Source organism: Amia ocellicauda, chromosome 3 (genome assembly GCF_036373705.1).
Source record: "Amia ocellicauda isolate fAmiCal2 chromosome 3, fAmiCal2.hap1, whole genome shotgun sequence".
NCBI lineage: Eukaryota > Metazoa > Chordata > Actinopteri > Amiiformes > Amiidae > Amia > Amia ocellicauda.
The window spans coordinates 41,232,579-41,253,082 of record NC_089852.1 but is presented as its reverse complement, the minus strand read 5'-3'; the positions used below and the strand labels follow the sequence as shown (position 1 = coordinate 41,253,082).

The 20,504-nt window shown below is 41.0% G+C and overlaps 1 protein-coding gene across 1 annotated transcript; it reads left to right on the top strand.

Moving 5' to 3' along the window:
• The first annotated feature begins 3,821 nt into the window (after positions 1–3,821).
• Positions 3,822–20,177, top strand: kcnj6 (potassium inwardly rectifying channel subfamily J member 6). Its single transcript, XM_066699499.1, has 2 exons — positions 3,822–4,742; positions 19,304–20,177. Exons 1-2 carry the CDS (start codon positions 3,842–3,844, stop codon positions 19,642–19,644), a joined length of 1,242 nt encoding a protein of 413 aa, XP_066555596.1. The 5' UTR covers positions 3,822–3,841; the 3' UTR covers positions 19,645–20,177.
• Positions 20,178–20,504: the final 327 nt, after the last annotated feature.

Sequence of the window (20,504 nt, the reverse complement as noted above, 5' to 3'; positions counted from 1 at the left end):
CCTTGCCGTAGCCTGAGAAAACAAGCCCAAAGCCTTTGTACACAAAAGATCAAAAGCTTTCCCTCCAGAAAAATCAATCACTCCAGGTTTTGTGGACCTGGTATTGCCTTGGCTGTTATGTATTTTCCCTTGTCATTATTTGTATAGGTTTTGTATTTGTATTTTTTTTGTACTTCAGAATAACCACTGAGGGCTGGCCAGAGTATTGATCATACCGGCAGCCACAGGACGGGTTACTCCAGGGTTTTACTTACCTCTCAGAGCTGTGGCTTCTGAGTGCCTGGAAACATCAATGTTTGCTGGACACATTGTGAGCATTCATGCATTAATTAGGTGCTGTGCTGTCTAGATAAGCACATTCCAGTTGGAGTATCTATGAGCAATCGTGTGTTGGGATCATGCCCGTCAAACTGAATAGCAATTGCATACACAGGTCTGACCAGGGCAGGGACCTAATCAAAACTGTACCCAATCACGGTTTAATTTATCGTAAATAAAACATGTGAAGAACCACTTTCTACTAAAAATAAGAACAGGATAGAATAAAATAGTTTGTAATTTGCAAATTGACTGAGTATTTTGCAGATACTATTCCAGAAGTGTCTCTCTGTAGAAATCTCCTATATACGCTAATTAAAGCATGGTTGATCCTATCTGGTCCTTGCCTTTGCTATGCAGTATACAGAGCTGAGTGTAGTAGGCTATATGGAGACATCTGGAGCATTCACTGCGTCTCCTGCCCTGCTGACGATTCTGCTTTGATTGTTTGAGAAAAGTGAGCCTCAATTTCAATAAAAGCCTGTCACATTGCATCTGAGGTTGTAGGAGATCAAGTGTTGCTCGGGGCCACCTCACAAAAACTGACAGCACTGTATTACAGACACATAACTGGTCGTAAATACTTTCGTAAATTATCCTCCTTGGCCAGAAGGGATTGGTAGCGCTGCAGGCTTGTTTCCATTTCATTAGTCCTCTATTTCTTCTCTGTACCATTTGATGCTGAAATGAGAGAGAGAGAGAGAGAGAGAGAGAGAGAGAGAGAGAGAAGCATTTGACACATGAACTTTAATGACAAAAATATAATTAAAAATGTAAGATTTATTATAAATAGCAGTTCCAATATTTTCTTGAATTATGCATACGTATTGCAGGGCTTGTTTGTTGACATTTGGCTTTCCTTCCCAAGGTATGTGAGCAAGACAGGGCAAATGGTCTCCTCGTCTGTTCTTAATTTTTGATGTGGCCTAATTTGGGGACAGACTGAAGATGACAGATCTGATGGGTGGGGGACTTGGAAGAAAGGGGGTGGATGATGCAACAGAAATTTCATAACTTACCTCTTGTCTGTGTGCTGCAGGGCTGTAGTGACAAAGGGATTAGTCATGCTGTAATTTATGTGCCAGAAGTCTTGAGATTTCATAGAATTGGTTATCTGATGACAACTAAGTAAAGATTTAGGGTTGTTTGCCAGAGGTTATCCAGATTTTCATTTCTTATTTTAAATAATAATATGTGTACTCCGCTCAGTCAAAGCATCTGTGAGCAAAAAATGGGCCCAGAGAACCAAGGCTTGGAAATAGATTATTTCTGCACGCTTGGTATTCTGGACGAAGGTTTTTGATGAAGTATTTCTCAGTAGACTTGAATTTTTTACACTATATATATATATATATATATATATATATATATATATATAAGCCATAAATCACCCATTGACAGACTCATACTTGAACCACCATAGATCTTAAAGGAGATTTAAAGAACAAGCAGTTACGGAAGAATCCACCGAGAATCCAATGAGCTGAGGAGAGAGAAGAAGCACCATTATTCAGCAACAATTCTTATTCATTCCCCTAGTGCGTGGATAAAAAGATTAATCTGAAAATGTTGACGTGTTATTAATTTTTTTGTAAGCGATGCATTCATTTAAAAGGTTTACTGATACTTTTCATGATGTGTAAAAAACTTTAGCACAGAGTAGAAATCTATTTAGCACATTTAGGTTTGCTTTTTTAGAAAACAACAACAATAAAAAACACTGCTGGCATACAATTACAGTATAGTAATTAATATTAATATTCATAAGCCTACATGTTGTGTGTAGTTTACTATTCAGAAAACGTCACACTTCCTTGTATTAATAGCAGAACTTTATGCAAAGCTTTTTTCTTACACCTCAACTGAGTTCTTGGGGCCTTAGATTAGACTGACTGGTGTCTGATTGTGGATCTTCTCTGTGAGGCTTCACTCTGACTTGCATCGTCTTGTACTCGATACCGTGGGCTTTTCAGTTGCTAGGTGACACTGCTCAAATGTCTAGGCTAGGACATCTTCATTAGTAGTAAATCCCTGTATACTTATAACACAATTATACCAGAATATAAATGTAATGAAATCAAGCAGTTTCAACAATTTTGATAAAAACTTGATTGCAAGCTATTGTTTATTCTCTCAATTAAATCATCAGCCATAGAGCACCGATGGGGAACTCTCTCATTCACAGGTGCATTGGGTTCAACATTGTACAGCAACTGACTCTTCCATAATAAAGATGAATACAATGTCAATTTTAACTATCTTTACTCCAGTAATCCCAAGCCTATATGAGAAATATTTGGCCGTGCAGCTTCCAAGTGGATCTGAATGTCCCGGGCCTATCAGTTGTTGATTAGTTCCACTTTTCAGATTTTTCTTTCCAAGCAGCGTTACACGATGATGCGCATCATGGCTTTCATGTATCATCAAGATCTTGTGTTGCATGTGTGCGGTAAGGAATTGAATGAACCCGAAAACCATGAATGAGGAGAACAATGAATGTGTGTGCAAGCGAGAGAGTAGGGTGGCAGACAGAGTGATTTACATGTGGGAGAACATTTCGAGATTGTGGAGAAAGTGCGCCGGTGAACAGAAGTCGTCTCTGCTAACACAGAGTGACTGGTTGATCTACAGCAGTGCCTGCCATTGCTCCGTTCATAATTGGATTATAAGATTATGTCAGTGTGCGTTATTTTTCTGAAACGGTATTCGATCTCCAATAATTTCTCTCATAAAGACCCAAAAATAGTGTTGTGTATTGAGCACCTCCTGTGTGCATTTGTACATCACTGTTTTTAAATGATACACACATTATTTAGCAGTGAAAAAACATTTATTTTGTATTAACGGAAATCTATCAAATTCCTCAGGTCCTGTAAATGTAATTATTTTCCGTTATTTTAATTTAGGATCTCTTTTATGACTGTTTAGCATTCCATGTAGGGATTAATAACAGAGTAGACACAATATCTTAAATTAAAATTAAAATGCTCCAAGGAGCCAACTGGTATTCTTGTTGGAAGAATATGACAGAAGAATATTAACTACAAAAGCTTGTAACACAACATTTTTAATAATTAATTTCAAGTTTCAAATTAATTCACAGATGCAGGCTTATTCCATAATAATAATAATAAAAACTAACATATATCATTGGTTAATTAGACTTCATAATTTCTTATTTCCAGTGATTTGTAGTTATCATGTTGCATTGAAAAGTGATTGAAAGAGATTTCTGCATTCCACTACACTAACTGAGATGTGCAACATTGTTTTCTGCATCATCCCTGGGCTGTGGACAATTTACAGCATTGTATGTGTGGGATTTTCTTGTGAAATGTAACGGGGGGGTTTTGTTTGCTTTTACATGTTCTTCACCCCGCAACCATAAATAACACATCTTTGGGGATTGCACAACTGTAAATATGACTTTGATGCCAGTCTCTCAGTACTTGACAGTTTTCTTTGTGTGTGTGTGTGCGATTGTGTCTTCTCCCATCAGGCTCAAATCCTTCAAAAAGCCCCAATGGAGCAAGATGTGGAGAGCCCAGTCACCATCAGACAGCCCAAGCTGCCAAAGCAAGCGAGAGAAGACCTCCCCAAGCAGCTGGCCGATAAGGAGAGAACCAGACGGAAGATCCAAAGGTACGTGCGTAAGGACGGGAAGTGCAATGTACATCACGGGAACGTGAGGGAGACATACCGCTATCTGACGGACATTTTCACCACACTGGTGGATCTCAAGTGGAGATTCAACCTCTTCATCTTTGTCTTGGTTTACACAGTGACATGGCTTTTCTTTGGATTTATCTGGTGGCTTATAGCCTACATCCGCGGAGATCTGGATCACATAGGAGACAAAGAGTGGGATCCATGCGTCATTAACCTCAACGGCTTCGTCTCTGCCTTCTTGTTTTCGATAGAGACGGAGACTACCATTGGCTATGGCTACAGGTTCATCACAGACAAGTGCCCAGAGGGTATTTTGCTCCTCCTGGTGCAGTCAGTGCTGGGGTCTATCGTCAATGCCTTCATGGTGGGATGCATGTTTGTAAAGATCTCGCAGCCCAAGAAACGGGCCGAGACACTGGTGTTCTCCACCAATGCTGTCATCTCCATGCGAGATGGCAAGCTGTGCCTCATGTTCAGGGTGGGGGATCTCAGGAATTCGCACATCGTGGAAGCCTCCATCAGGGCCAAACTGATCAAGTCCAAGCAGACCAAGGAAGGGGAGTTCATCCCCTTGAACCAGACGGACATCAACGTGGGCTACGATACCGGGGACGACCGCTTGTTCCTGGTGTCCCCCCTCATCATCTGCCATGAGATCAACCAGCACAGCCCCTTCTGGCACATCTCCAAAGCCAGCCTGTCCAAGGAGGACCTGGAGATCGTGGTCATCCTGGAGGGGATGGTGGAGGCAACAGGTAACTTGGGAAACTCTGGTGTTTCATTTACTTAGTTATTTCTGCTCTACTAAGTGCAAAGGAAATGTAAGATGTCTTTATAACATTTATATTCACAGTAAAGTAGCACAACTGGTCTATCACATACTATAGTTTGACCACCTAAATATCATTCTTCTCCTTTAAATATGAAGCTGAATCTCACCAGGGAAGTAAAGCAATGTGAGTTAGCTTTTTCCGCCCCCTGATCCATTTAGTATGAAATGAAACCAAAGGTGAATGACTGTATGATGAGCCACCAACAAGCTACCTCTTTTGATTTTGCTTTTTTCATGAACATCCCTGACACAACACCAGGCAGCAATCTGGCCCCATTTCATCATATACTGAATATATACAGTGAGGTAAAAAAGTATTTGATCCACTGCTGATTTTGTACGTTTGCCCACTGACAAAGAAATGATCAGTCTATCATTTTAATGGTAGGTGTATTTTAACAGTGAGAGACAGAATAACAAAAAAATCCAGAAAAACGCATTTCAAAAAAGTTATAAATTGATTTGCCTGTTAATGAGGGAAATAAGTATTTGACCCATTTGACTTAGTACTTGGTGGCAAAACCCTTGTTGGCAATCACAGAGGTCAGACGTTTCTTGTAGTTGGCCACCAGGTTTGCACACATCTCAGGAGGGATTTTGTCCCACTCTTTGCAGATCCTCTCCAAGTCATTAAGGTTTCGAGGCTGACGTTTGGCAACTCGAACCTTCAGCTCCCTCCACAGATTTTCTATGGGATTAAGGTCTGGAGACTGGCTAGGCCACTCCAGGACCTTAATGTGCTTCTTCTTGAGCCACTCCTTTGTTGCCTTGGCTGTGTGTTTTGGGTCATTGTCATGCTGGAATACCCATCCACGACCCATTTTCAATGCCCTGGCTGAGGGAAGGAGGTTCTCACCCAAGATTTGATGGTACATGGCCCCGTCCATCATCCCTTTGATGCGGTGCAGTTGTCCTGTCCCCTTAGCAGAAAAACACCCCCAAAGCATAATGTTTCCACCTCCATGTTTGACGGTGGGGATGGTGTTCTTGGGGTCATTCCTCCTCCTCCAAACACGGCGAGTTGAGTTGATGCCAAAGAGCTCGATTTTGGTCTCATCTGACCACAACACTTTCACCCAGTTCTCCTCTGAATCATTCAAATGTTCATTGGCAAACTTCAGACGGGCCTGTACATGTGCTTTCTTGAGCAGGGGGACCTTGCGGGCGCTGCAGGATTTCAGTCCTTCATGGCGTAGTGTGTTACCAATTGTTTTCTTGGTGACTATGGTCCCAGCTGCCTTGAGATCATTAACAAGATCCTCCCGTGTAGTTCTGAGCTGATTCCTCACCGTTCTCATGATCATTGAAACTCCACGAGGTGAGATCTTGCATGGAGCCCCAGACCGAGGGAGACTGACAGTTATTTTGTGTTTCTTCCATTTGCCAATAATCGCACCAACTGTTGTCACCTTCTCACCAAGCTGCTTGGCGATGGTCTTGTAGTCCATTCCAGCCTTGTGTAGGTCTACAATCTTGTCCCTGACATCCTTGGACAGCTCTTTGGTCTTGGCCATGGTGGAGAGTTTGGAATCTGATGATTGATTGCTTCTGTGGACATGTGTCTTTTTTATACAGATAACGAGCTGAGATTAGGAGCACTACAGTGCTCCTAATCTCAGCTCGTTACCTGTATAAAAGACACCTGGGAGCCAGAAATCTTGCTGATTGATAGGGGATACTTATTTCCCTCATTAACATGCAAATCAATTTATAAAACTTTTTTGAAATGCGTTTTTCTGGATTTTTTGTTGTTATTCTTTCTCTCACTGTTAAAATACACCTACCATTAAAATTATAGACTGATCATTTCTTTGTCAGTGGGCAAACATACAAAATCAGCAGGGGATCAAATACTTTTTTCCCCTCACTGTAACACAGTGGAAGTCTGTAACACGTGACCTGGTGACATGAACTGTGTATGTTCAAATATTAGAAGACGTGTCTCCAGACAATTAAGAGGATAGAAAATACACATAATGGGATTTGTATGTGTACAATATGTGTCAGCACAGTATTATATGAATAGTCCTATTTACGAACAGGATGTGGTGTCGTATGGCCCTGCACACAACAAAGACTTTTTGTAAAATGATGGGCTTTATAAAATGTATTGTTGACAAAGCAAACAGTTACATTTCACTCCCAGTCATGAAAAGCAGGTGTACTCCTGATAATATGATATGTGTTTTTATAAACATAAACATTACATCTGAACTGTGCCAGGTTAAACCTATTGGAAAATAATAGGTCACAGGGTAATGGAACCTCAAATAAGAAAGCATATGCTTTTTAAGGGCAGTTATCACAGAGACTATGTATTCGACGGATGCTTTGCCGGCTCTTTGTATGTTCTGCAGCACACAGAAACATTGAGCGATCTCCATTGGTAAATATTCGACCTCACATTAATGCTGTCTGCCTTCAGATTGTCTGCAGTACAGCTTGTCACTTTGTGTTGGGTGTGTGGAGTTGTGTCTGTGTCAGAATATAATTGGAATCAAGTGCTCTGCCCACTTCGCTCCTTGCTTTCAGGTACCATTTTACGGCTTTATGAGGTTAGCGTTACACAGTAACACTCACACAGAGCTGACAGCTGAATACTAATTTATTATTCAGGTCTGAGAAGTAAGGATATATTTCCTAGAAGAACACATGCCCATTTCTATCAGATTTGGATTTGTCTTCTCATCCAACGCAACGGTGTTGTTTCATATATTATTTCAGGCTCTAAAAACTGGTAATGAACACTGATCTTTAGTAACACAGTTCATGTTGCCTTTCCAGCAAATGGAAAGTGCGCTTGGGCAAAACACGGCTCGTGTTGTGGGGCGAGTAGTAATTTCTCATGTAAGTGTGCTGGAAGAGTAATAACGTGGAACAAGGCAGAAGACTGCTCTCCACCTGCAGGTTAGTCGCATCCCATCAGTTCAAAAACGTTGCATTACAGCACACAGAAGCAGCAGGTTTTAATTTTCAGTTGGTGAAACTAATTGGTGAAATTCATCAAGGGGCTGCAACAATGATTCACGTCTTCATTTTAAATGGGTTTTTGCTGAATTTAAATTAATTAAAACTTGCTGATGTTTTAATTTAACATCACTGATATATCTCCCAATATCTATTCTCTCATAAAAAAGAACGATTGAAAAATGAAAACATTAATTTCCTGTCCCACTTTTTCACACTCTTCATTTTTTCCTGCAGCCTTGTTTTTTTTTCAGCACAAACCAAATCACAGAGGGCTCACATGGCCTTGAGGACATAATGCGAGAAATTGATGAGTCTGTGTTGTTGTTTTTGTTGATTTAGAAATAACACACAGACTTCAACAAATCACCACAAAGCACCGCCGCTCAGAGGTTATACATCAGTACGAAATCTGCCGCCAACAAGAGCAACTCTGTCACAGCTAAGTGGTAGCAAACAGGACGCACACAGCCTTCCTAAACACTGCAGATGTGCTGTGTGCAAATGTAGTTTCTGACGGGGATTTTTTCCAGCTAGATTCCAGCGCCCTGACTGACGTGCTCCTTCATTGCCTTTCTGCCTGATATCAGCCGAATTAGTTAAATGAGCTGCAATGAAAAAGTCGTCTGTTTTGAAAATCAGCTTTTATGCCTGTTGTATTTCTCTCTCCTCCTTTTGTACTTTTTGAAAGGATTCAGTTGAGGTTGGTTTGAACCGTATTAGTACTTTGAAGATAAAAAGGTAATGAAGACGCTAATGCAATTGTGTTTGTGTGAAATATGTCTTATTATCTGTACTTTGTAATGAACAAGTGTTCTTCTGGTGCCTGTAGGCCTTTACAACAAAGGGTGCAGTAATAAATGATGAGAATAATTTGAAGAGGCAAATTTAAATTATGGGAATAGTTCTAATAGGCAATATTATAAATGATCTCACGGTAAAATACTTCTTGATCATTTTGTGCGTTCAGCTGTAGGTTTTAAATAACCACTGATACCCGGATCATCTTCTCTGTCTGTGCTGGACTGGGTTAGAAATATTTAAATACCAATCAAGGTAAATCTACAAGATTAACTTCAGTATTTGATAACGTATGCTGTTAATACTCAATTCCCAACATGGCAACAACAATCTTAGAATAATATTGCAAGCCAAACTGAATTTCTGTGAGTACAGCATACAGATGAGAAGGTGTGAAGTAATTGAAATCCCAGTTCGACCACAGGCCAAATATTCAGAAATCACAGCATCTATTATCACAAAGAATCTGTCCTATGGCCAATCCTTGGTGAACATTGGGCACTGAATCCATAAAGGCTGTTGTGCAGGCTGTTGTGTTTGTCAAGACAAGCAGTGAATGGTGAAATTTTGGGAACACTTCTGAGAACCATATTTGCTCAGTCTAAAATTAATTCAACTGCCATAACCTGCTGTGCAGAGAAAATACTAGATTTATTGCTTAGCATGTACTGTGTTGTATCAACTGTTTTTCAGCTCAGCTGGCTAGGTAAGACTGTTCCCAACCCCCCCAGGCCCGCCGTTACCATTTTTGAGGGACTGCTCCCAGACTAAAGGTGAAAGGCTAAGTTCAGACTCATATTCCCAAATGGTCTTTCTTTCAATCCTTTCCTCTTGCTCTCTGTGCTCATTCCTGTTATAGTACATGGCCATAACACAAGAAGTTTAGCTGTAATGTGCTCTTCAGCCTCCCTCCCTCGGCCTGCTTCTATTTAGTGTTTCAGTGGGTGGCACTGGGGTGTGTAACATTTAAAGGCATAATTAAGAGCTTTTCATTATGTCCTCGTTAATTCAAACCCTCCCACATCGTATCTCAAACACAATCCACAGAGGGAGTGGATTAAAACACCTACTGAAACAATCAATGTGTAGGTACCTGTAGCTGTGCACGAGTAGCTGCTGAATTCGGTAAACAACATAAAAAAATAGCCTCGCATTTGGAAGGGATATTTGTGCGTTTGTTCAATATGATTCAAAATAATATTCAATATGATCTGAATGCTCATTTGCACACTGTAGCGTGAACACTTGGAAAGAAATTGCAAAATCCAGAACAGACAGCTAGATTTACAAGTGTCCTGTGACTGGATCATGGTAATTCAAACCTTTCATGATATCTCCTTATTTTCTTTCATGAGTGTGTCTGTTTAGAGATGAGCAATCCCAGAGTTCACCTCATCGCGAATTACAGTTTCCTTCCTTAAGGGATTATAAGGGATTGTCAGGAAGGGGCTGGAGGGGAGGATGTTTAAAGTAATTGAACAGCTTTGATTTATGCCCCACTCACTGTGTAATGGCCGATGCAGGAACACAGGCAGAAACTGTGTGTGCCCCGCTGGTTTTGCTGAGACATGTGAAGGAGTCGTGGACATCCCCAGTCCCTGGCTTGGTTTCCACACAAGCAGGGTCATGCATCCCTGCATATCCCTCAGGCTTCAGTCTAATTTGAGCCAATTTATTCTGCTAAGCCTATTGCCTTCAAACAAGAGGATGTGAAATATTTATGAATTCAATTAATCTTTGAGTATTATTTCAAAATAAATAATACATACTCTTCACTGGTTTCATTCTTGGTTTTCATTTTCTGGTGGTTTTATAATTTAGCTTAACAAATCCATAAATCCAAAATCTAAATAAAGCCGTGCTTTTAATATTTCACCAAGGCAAGGATGTTTCAGGAATCGGATTCAGGGTCATAGTGTGTTCAATGAACAGACACATGACAGTACAGATAACCTTGCTTCCATTCTTAGCATTTCGGACTTTTCTTAGATTGATTTATTCGATTTTTCAACTTCTTTCTTCCCTTCATGGGGGATCAGTTGGGAGCATCAGACCCAGCAGGAATTCCAGTGCGTACAGTAGCTAACAGGGCAGCATGGAGATGGAGAGCTAACCTCTCCTCTATCACATTTTTACAGCAGACGTTGCCACATCTCCGGGTACTGTGCTCCCCCACACTAACACAGTAAAACATTTCAGTAAACAAGCCAATGTATTTCACGAGGCCTACGAATAGAGTTATAAAAGATTAATTTGATGTATTGGTGTTATATTTAGAAGAGGCAGAAAACATGGCATTTTTCCTAAACCAGTTTCCCTTACTAGCAGCCGCTTGTAACGTTGCCATAGCAACAATAATGACTGCCCCTGAAAACGAGGGATGCAGCTTTGATAGCAACAGAGTGAGCCGGCTTCAGGGTACTCTGCGGTTATGTAATTGTATTATCTATAGACTGGAATATGCCATCCAATAGGTATCCTATTATAGGCGATTCCCACACCATGTTTTAGCCAGTATAGGAGTCACATTTCCAGATACCTGGGTGTCACCCATCACACAGGAAAAGGGTCTGTCATTTCAAAAAGATGGACGGCTCTGGAAATCTACTCAGTTTTTATGACACTTATTATAAATCAGGACTGTATCAGGACTGCAATCTTTCATAGCCATTATGTGCTGCAATAGTCATGGATAGCCCCTCATATAGATCTGCACAGCACAATAAAGCAATGAGTCTAAGTCAGTGTGCAAAGCAAAGGATAGGCCTGCATCCCTTCAGCCTGTCACGGACTACATTTGATCTATATTGAAAAGCAGGAAAAGGAGAAACATGCTGCCAAAGAAAGAAAGAAACACCGAAGTAGAATGTAATTATAGATTTTGTATATTATGAGCAAACCATTTAAGAATCAGCCCATAACACTCCTTTACCTCATTAAATATGATGGTAGGGTTTATAATACAGCTTTTCCATAGGTTTTTTGTGTTCCTGTTCCATGTAGTGTTCAGCATACCCTGTGCTGATGTCTGTGTGCTTTGTTTTCCACCGCAGCCTCACTGAATGTACACTTAGTCCATTAGACCCGTCTTTTAATATCGTTATTCATTTACCATCTATTTCCCCCACCGTCACATCTTTATAGCAGTCTAGCTAATGTTTCTAATTGTGTATAATAACACATTGTACGGCATTTCATTTCTGGTTTGCACTCGGTCAGAGTGGTTGTGGCTGGTCGTGTGAACATTATTCATGTCTCGTTTCATAACAATTTCGGTTAATGAGCGCAAGATGGATGGAGAGGTTATCTCCCCCGTGTTAGTGATGCTCTACTGTAACTGCTCACTTGGGTCTGCTAATAACACTGACACAAAACACCTCCAACTTTTCTTTACAGCACACAGTTCCCATTTCAAATAAGTTTTATTAAACGATAACTAAAGGACTAACTAAAGGCTCGTTGCTGAAATAAGCAAAGGTTGTTGAATTAACTGAGCTAATCCAGCAGCTCTTTAAACACCAGGAACTGATCAATTCTTCTGTTCTTTAGATCAGATCTACGGGAGGAATCTAACACCAAACTCCCCACCACACTAAACTTGACCCAGCCTATCAAAAGAGAGAGAGAGAGAGAGAGAGAGAGAGAGAAGTCGAGCATTCATGTCCTGTCACAGCTCAGGGGAAGCATGTTTTTCTGATCGTCTTTATTTGATAATTATTGTTTGCATGTATCCATGTGTGAAAGCAGCATAATTGTCACATTGCCGGTTCTGATTAGCACCATTGTGCCGAGTTAATTTGAGCAGCCTAGGCAAGTGAATCAGCTGGGATTTCCGTGGCTCGGCTGCCTGCCGCTGTCAGCCGCTGTCAGCAGGCAGGGGGAGTGCAGTGGCAGCGCAGGAGACTGGAGCCGTGCGGCCCAGTCCGTCAGGGAGCCAACGCAGTGGAAACGACTGCATCTCACCGCAGTGTGGCCGCAGTTCTCCGTGCCAGGAAACCAGATGAAACAGTGGCCTCGTGCCACATTCATATAGCTACAAAAGTGGCAGAATTAAATCAGAATAAAGAGAGATCAATATCTGACCTATTATTAATATATATTGTCAACAAGTATGTGTATTCATGCTCACAAACACTGGGACAAGATCCATGGGCATTTCTTCATCACGTTGCCATTATAGGCAATATCTCTGCCATGCCCTTGGTGCACATTTCAATCCAGTCTCAGACAGGGGCTTGTGCACGATCCACTTACGCACTGGGAAAGCAGGCCACTGAGCGGTGTTTTCCCTGTAAGAGCGATCCAGTTCAATATTTAATAAGGACTGAAAGGGTTTCTCACTGGAGCATCCAAAGGGCAAAGACACGAGCATGTAGGAGCTAATAAGAGGGAACTGCTGTAATTCAATGCGCCGAGCAGGAGAATGGGATGGCACACTCTGTCTTTGCTCTTCTCTGTAGGACGCATTCAAATCAGAGAGAAGTTTAAGTCCCCCAAACCTGCTGCAGGCTGATAACTGACATGGTCGCCCGCCTGAATGCCTGGGTCAGAGAGCCATGATCCTGCAGAGTGCTGCCACAGCAGTTGTCACGGAAGGAGGAGGGTTTCTGAGCACAGAATAGTCTTAAGTAACAGATTGTTGTCCTTGTTTATTGCGTTATTTTAGCAACTTGCACCACAATGATTTTTGCACCACCGTTGAGTATTACTGCTTAAAATATCTTTCTTGCGTTATACTTATCCTTTTCCATCCTTTGGCTTTTATAGGCAACTGCGTAGATTAACAATCCCGATGGTTTGTTTGCAGTGTCTGCAAAAGGCCTGCCAGGTACTCGAAAGAGTTTCTCAGTGCAGACAGTGTATAAGTAGGGCTGTATTTTACTGAAGCATCAGGGTATTTTCCCAGCGTAAATAACTACTAGGTTGCACCAATACCTCACAGTGACATGCTTCAATTTAATTTTGTATTTATTGTATCACTGCACTTTTTTAATTCATTTGCCAATAAATAAATAACAATAACAAACCAGCATTTGGCCAATTAATTGCCTTTTGTGTAACTTGTGTGTGTTGAATATAAGTATATACACCTCTGGAAAAGATGTGCAAAATTATCCAAGAGACCACTGCAAAATTATCAGTTTCTCTGGTTTTACTATTTATGCATTCAGGTGTTTGGGTTTTATTCTATAAACTACTGACAACATTTCTCCCAAATTCCAAATAAAAATATGAATGGAATGGAATGGCTGCCATACATGTAGAGATGCTGATTTAAGACAAATTTGCAGTGGTCTCTTAATTTTTCCAGAGCTGTATATAAAATATATTTCTTATGAAGGGCTTTTATAAATGATACTTGAAGTATTCTGTTTTTACCCCCGCAGTGGTTTGTAAGATTTATATTTGTTGATACAGACGCAGAGGTGTATTAACATTTTATAGTGCTGTTAAATGTCAGTAACACTTGAGAGTGTTATCCATTCTGCATACCAATTAAAACACTTTTTTAAATATACACTGAACAGGCCTACAATGGCCCATTCCTCCTCAGGCCATCTCTGCCCTTTCAACTGAGATTGAAGGCAAAAGCTTTATCTGGAAGCTTTGTATGCAAAAAAAATCTATGTAACACAGGGGCATATTCATTTGTATCTCCTTTTAATAAAATACAAAAGGACCTTAACTGCAGTTTTGTCTTCAAACCCTTTGTCTAATCCTCTTTGCTCTACAACAAACAAGCTGTGTAAGGAACGAGGGGTTTGGAAATCCCAGTGTACTTCTAGGAGAGAGCAAGATGATACACCTGAAGGCATCACTGTGCTGACTGTGTGTCATCAAAGGCCTGCAGTTTGTATAAAGGCCTGCTCTCCCAGCCAGGGGAATGAGATCGAGCTTTCCCCACTCCTTCTGGGAGTGTTGCACTGAACCAAGTAGAGGAGGTGTGCGAGTGCGAGAGAGAGAGAGAGAGAGAGAGAGAGAGAGAGAGAGAGAGAGAGAGAGAGAGAGAAATCCGGGGGGCAGCTTTTGAACACCTTCAGTGTGCGTTCTTGTTAGCGGCTCATTAATTAGAGCGCCTCGTCAGTCTTTTAATCCACTCACCTAAGCTGGGCTTTAGACAATGCCTCAAATCAATAAGAAAAACTCCAGTTTTGATCTCTGCTCCAGCACTGTGCGGTTTCTGGCTCTGGGTTAATCTCTCCTCTGGCCTTCTGCAGGGTGTGAGGTCTCTGCTTCACAGCTCCCCAAGTTGCCTCATCTCCATACTTACTGCATTTACAACAGATCACTTCTTAACCTGGTTACATACTTACAAGACACATCATCCCAGCCCAGATTCCATGAATTGCATGTGAACATTCCCCATTAATCCCTCAGGCAACATTGGCTCACTCCCCCCCAGTTCAGTTCTTATTATGTCTTGTTATTGTTCCTCCTCCTCCTATTTGTCATTTGATCATTTTGTTCGGTTGGCTTGTCTTCAGTTTCCATTTTGTATCTCCTGTGCTTTCCTGGTGTGTTATGTTCCTGGCTGTGGGAATGGGTCGAGCTACAGCCGTGCCGTTATGCAACGTGTGGAGAATGTGTGCCTTCACACTCGCAGGTCCTTACAGCGAGGCCTGCCGGGTCTCTCTCGCAAAGTGGCTTTGATACAAATAGCCTGAGCATGAACCAGAGACATCCAGGCTCTCTGCCGTTCTGCCCTCGGGCGTCTCATTGTGTCAGAGCCTCCCAGACTGCGGAGACCTTCAAACCACGACTGCGGATTTGATCAGGCCTTTTGTTTGGAGGTTATATAAATGTGCTTGGGGTTTACAGTGTGGGTGTCTTTTTGTTTTTGTTTGTTTGTTTTTTATTCTCGCCTCTTATTCTTATTTTAAATTTCTCGCTTTTTAACATTGTAGCATGTTAGCTGTGTAAAATGTTTAACAAACAGACATCTGTTGCTGGGGAATCTACCGCATTCATGTTGTACAAGGATAGTTTTATAAATCTTTTTGTACTTGGTATTTTTCATCAGTGTTTGATAATACCTCCATGTGATTACAGCAAGTAACATGGACTTTCATTGCACTAGAAGGGTTGAGAAGCAAGACAAAGTGTGAATTTCTCACTTTTAGTTTGCATAGAACCTTCCTAACCTGGGAAAAATCACCTTCCATATCCTGCTAAAGATTTCCCAGGTTTGAAAAGAAAAATGTAAAATCTATGTGACGGTGTTATCAGTGGGGAATCCAGCACAATGCATATTAATCAGATCTTTGACATCACAGTCAAGAGCATCTTTTTTTTTTTTTTTTTTTTTTTTTTAATCAGGCAACAGGTCAACGAACCAAAAAAAACATTGTTATGCAAACTTAACATTTTGTCTGGCTCCTCGTAACTATCAACTCATAGTGAACCTCGATGCATACAAATATCTTCACAAATGTTGGGTTCCCTTATGATCCGAATCTGGGGTTTCACTTCTTTTTTAAATCTCGTCCTCATTGCCATGAGGGTTTTCTTATTCCCCTTGGTATATTTTCCCTGTGGGGGGTGCTGAGGAGACCGTGTTAGAACTGGTGCATGTGTTCCCCTCGTTTCATTGTTGAGATGGTCTGCACTGGCTTCTGTGCTCATTCATAATTAACAGACTGCAGCTTGTTTCAGACACCGTGCCAAGAATATGATTAGTTTTTAAGTAGATTAATCATAAAAACATTCTAGTTCTGTCGCACTTGCCATCTTCCAAAAACTCACAGTAATTCAATAAACTCCAGTGTTATCTGAGGTTGTGTAAATGGGCATCTAGTTGCTCTTCATCACTCAGACACTACTTTTTATGTAGCTGCTACTTTTTCTCTCAGTACAGTGTTTCCTGATCAGTTAAGTCCCCTGTGATATTTCACCTGCACTTTCTGTATGAGAAAGATCCGATCAACACTAAAACCACAACCAAAAAACGATCTTCACCTGATCTCAAAAGAAAACGTACAGTATTTCTTGGTTCAAGGATATTCCAATTATTTCTTTATAGGTCATTTATTGTGAGAGCCTCGTGGCCCTTTGTTTAAATTCCTGCCGAAACACTGAATAACTGTCTTCGACGTTTCATCATTTGAGAAAACTAGGTCTTAATCTATCTTCGTTGCGAAGAATCTTCCGCAAGAAATGGGTCACTCTCATTTAACAGGGCTACCAATTTAAATTGGCATGGTTTCATAAATCATTTATTTCTCTCTCAAATCAAAACAAAGCTTTTTATTCGCATTTTATAATTCTGTTATTTTGTGCAAGGCAAGCAAAAATGTGCTAATTTGCCAGATTGTCGATTTTTTTAATTTGGGAGGCAATAGTTATGTTTTGCAAATACTAAATTGGGAGATAATTGTGAATATTTCAGTGTGTGTATTATTTTGAAAATTAATGTAGTCACCATTGCAGTTTTTCCTGTACTCCCAGCTCTGTTGTTTATTGCTGACTAGAGCCAAAGGCAGTTTGGTCCAATTTTCCAAAGGGATGGGAAGAGGGGGAGAAATGTCACCCCAACACCCTCTGGCCAGCGCCCTCCACTCCCCCACAGCAAAGCAGTGCACAGACTAATAGAGCCAGTTTGAGCTGCACCCCAAGAGATGCTGTCAGTTAGGAAATGGAACGGTGTCAAAGGAAGAACTGTCTCCAAGGCAGATCCGCCTTAGAGACAAAACTGATTTACAGCCCGGGCACAAGTCTGAAGTTTCCATTGACTTGCTAGACATTATTACTTTCTTTCTTTCTTTCAGATTCCTGTAGATAAATATTAATTTATGTCTTAAGACGAGAGTTGGAGAGGAGGAGGGGGGTTAAATTAGTTAAGTTTCCTTTTTTGGCGTTTTACTGCAACCACACCAATTCATCTTTTCATTATAGCTTTAAACTTCTTATTTAGCGGAGAACAGAACAGAGATAATAGGGACTTGAACCTGAGCCATCTCAATTTCCTTGCATGTGTTAGAAGCCTACAGTTCTTTAACTGCTTCATTAAAACCCAGCTGAAAGGCTTAATAAATCAGTTGTTGCATTTATCTTCAGCGGTGCCACGCACACTTGGGACTTTTTGTTTATTTTAAATGTAATTATCCCGGCTGATTGTTCGGCCATTACTGTACATTATGCAGGGAGGTAGGTTCTTAGATCCTTTATCTCGGTAAGAGGGTGTAATCTTCCAAGGTGCCGCATCCAACATAGAAGAGTATCGCTCACCAGAACTGGTTATGGGTAATTTCCTGTGGATGTCTGCCTAGTGAACAGGAGTAGAATATCATGTAAGGAGGAGGAGGAGGAGGAGGAGGAGGAGCTATCTCCTTTGGGCTGGACCCTAGTGACCTTGGGAAAGTAATTGAGATTTCATTTGAATTTGATCAAAAGATTTGGAATTACAGAGTGTGCATAAGTTATTTTGTTTTTGTTTGGTTATTCTTTTATTTGTATTCCGTCCTTACAAGGAAATCCATACAACTCTTGCTGTTAATCTCACCATTGATCAGTTCTCTTGTCTCTTTGCTCCCATTGTGGTAAGCTGCAGATATAGCAAATGAGCTGTATATAACAGGTCAGTCACACTCGTTTTGTTAGGACACTCAGGTTAATGTTTCTAGAATCCATTGCATTATTTCATTTATATGGTAAACAGTTTTATTTCCAGCTGTGTTCTTATCGGCCTTGTTGTGCTGCCTAACCCGAGCGGTCCACCGTCTCTCTCATGCTGTACCGCTTGACACTCGGCGGCATTACTGCCGTCTTGCGCTCCTTGGCACATTTCAGCTCCAGCGTGGCAGGGAAATAGCCACAAATGCCAGCAAGTTACAACCTGTCCCCGCCAAGAGATTTATATATTGTTTGCTGCATAAGGTCTGAGCCGAGGAGCAGATGCATTAGAGTGAAATTGAATATATCCAAGGTCACCCTGAGAGGCATACTTGGTTCATCTTATTAAGCAACATGAGGCATTGTAATTAAGGCACTAATAAAACTGCTGGTGACTCCTTGTAAAGAAGCTTTGCTACTATTGGCTTCTAAGTAATGCAGAAAAATTAACACAGCTGACACTCCGTTGTAATATTGTATAATATTTAATTGTCTAGTTTATAAAGTAGATGAAAGCATAGATAGGCAAGTGCACAACTCTTTGATCTGCAGGAATATTAAAGGTTTAAAAAAATGCTCAGAGAAATTAGAGAGACTCGTTTTGAGGAAATTAGATCTTTCAAAGGCCAGGTCGAAAAGAAATGAACTTGCATACAAAGAACAAAGACACAGACTTAGTGGGGTTGCCTTGGTTTGTCTTTTGAAAAGCAAAGCTGAAGATGAATGGCATTGATCGTGCTGTAAAGCTGGGGTTGAGTGCAGTGACAGGGTGTACAGGTGTGCGTGTGTTTTAATAAAAACAAAAATAGAATCCAATTATATTGCAACTTACGTTTACACAGTGAAACAGCCAGAAACTGTAGAGGTGTTCTGTGCTTTTTTCACTTTAAATTACGTCTACCAGCCTACAGGCTTTGAGTCAGTAAGTTAAATCATTAAAACATAAAGCTAATAAAAACTGCCGTACAGTGGCATTTCAGTTCCGTGACTGGACACTTTGAGGAATATTTACAGTCAATTAAAAGGCAGCTTCCGAGTGTTGAATGCTACCTTTGCGTACAGAGCCTGAAACTCTGGGAAATTAACTCTCCTTTTTCTGCTCTGAAGGGATGACGTGTCAAGCGAGGAGCTCATACGTGACGAGCGAGATCAAGTGGGGCCACCGGTTCACTCCCGTGCTGACCCTGGAGGACGGCTTCTACGAGGTGGACTACAACAGTTTCCACGACATCTACGAGACCAACACGCCCACCTGCAGCGCGCGGGAGCTGGCAGAGATGACGTCACGCTCCCAGCTGCCCCTCACCTGGTCCGTGGCCAGCAAACTCAACCAGCAGGCCACTCTGGAGACTGAGAGAGAGAGAAAGAACGAGAGCAGCCATGACACCGAGGACCAGACTGAGAGGAACGGTGACGTGGCCAACATCGAGAACGAGTCCAAAGTGTAAGACGTGAAGGGACCGAGACCAAGCACACGGCCAGTCCGGGGTGTCTTAATACCACCTGACAGTATGTTTGTTCTGTTCCAGATGTGGAGGGGTTCAACAGAGAAATAAGGGCACGTTAAATTAATGGAAAGCCTGGGTATCACAGGGCAAGAGTATTTCCTTCTTGTGCCCCCCAGGGTGAATACCAGTCCACTGACTCGAAGGCCAGGGCAAACGCATGCATTGATGGCAAGATTGTTTCTTAAAAAATATCGAGAAGATATAATGCTTTTTTAATTCAAAGATTTAACCTATATATATACATATATAAATATATATTGGGGCATTTGCATTTGTATTTTTTTGTATATATTTCAATACTTGTTCTTAGCCAATGCCAGGGAGGGTGTGTTGCAGATGTGTGAGTGCGTGGCAACTGGTTGTTTGATCAAAAATCGGTATGAAAAAGACAAAAAAAAATGTCCTGTACATTTGCCTTATGTAATATTTAAGCTTTCTTTACATTAGGGGTTTTTAAAAAAAAAAAAAAAAAAGACAAGCATGTACAAAACTATTGTAGTTAAATAATTCTATATAATGTACATAAAAATTATGTAATTAGCATAGACTAGACAAAAATTATTCTGAAGTATTGGATGCAAAAACTATAGATTAGACCGTTTTTCGGGGATCTGTGCCCCATTAATGGCGAGATTCTCCAGAAGTGTGTCCAGCCCTGGCTGTGCATGTCCTCTTTGTACTTTCATATCCGAGTCCAGACATCGTGATTGTCTCTCATATAACTCCTGTTCTCTTTTTAGTTTTGTTGTTCTTCTAACTGTGCATTGACTGAATGACAAAGGATGTTGTCTGTCAGTGTG

Bases quoted from the DNA above. Each gene is read 5' to 3' on its own strand.
- kcnj6 (XM_066699499.1), top strand. From the start codon at position 3,842: ATGGAGCAAGATGTGGAGAGCCCAGTCACCATCAGACAGCCCAAGCTG. The intron at 4,743-19,303 runs GTAACTTGGGAA...TCTGCTCTGAAG, and splicing joins GGGGATGGTGGAGGCAACAG to GGATGACGTGTCAAGCGAGG.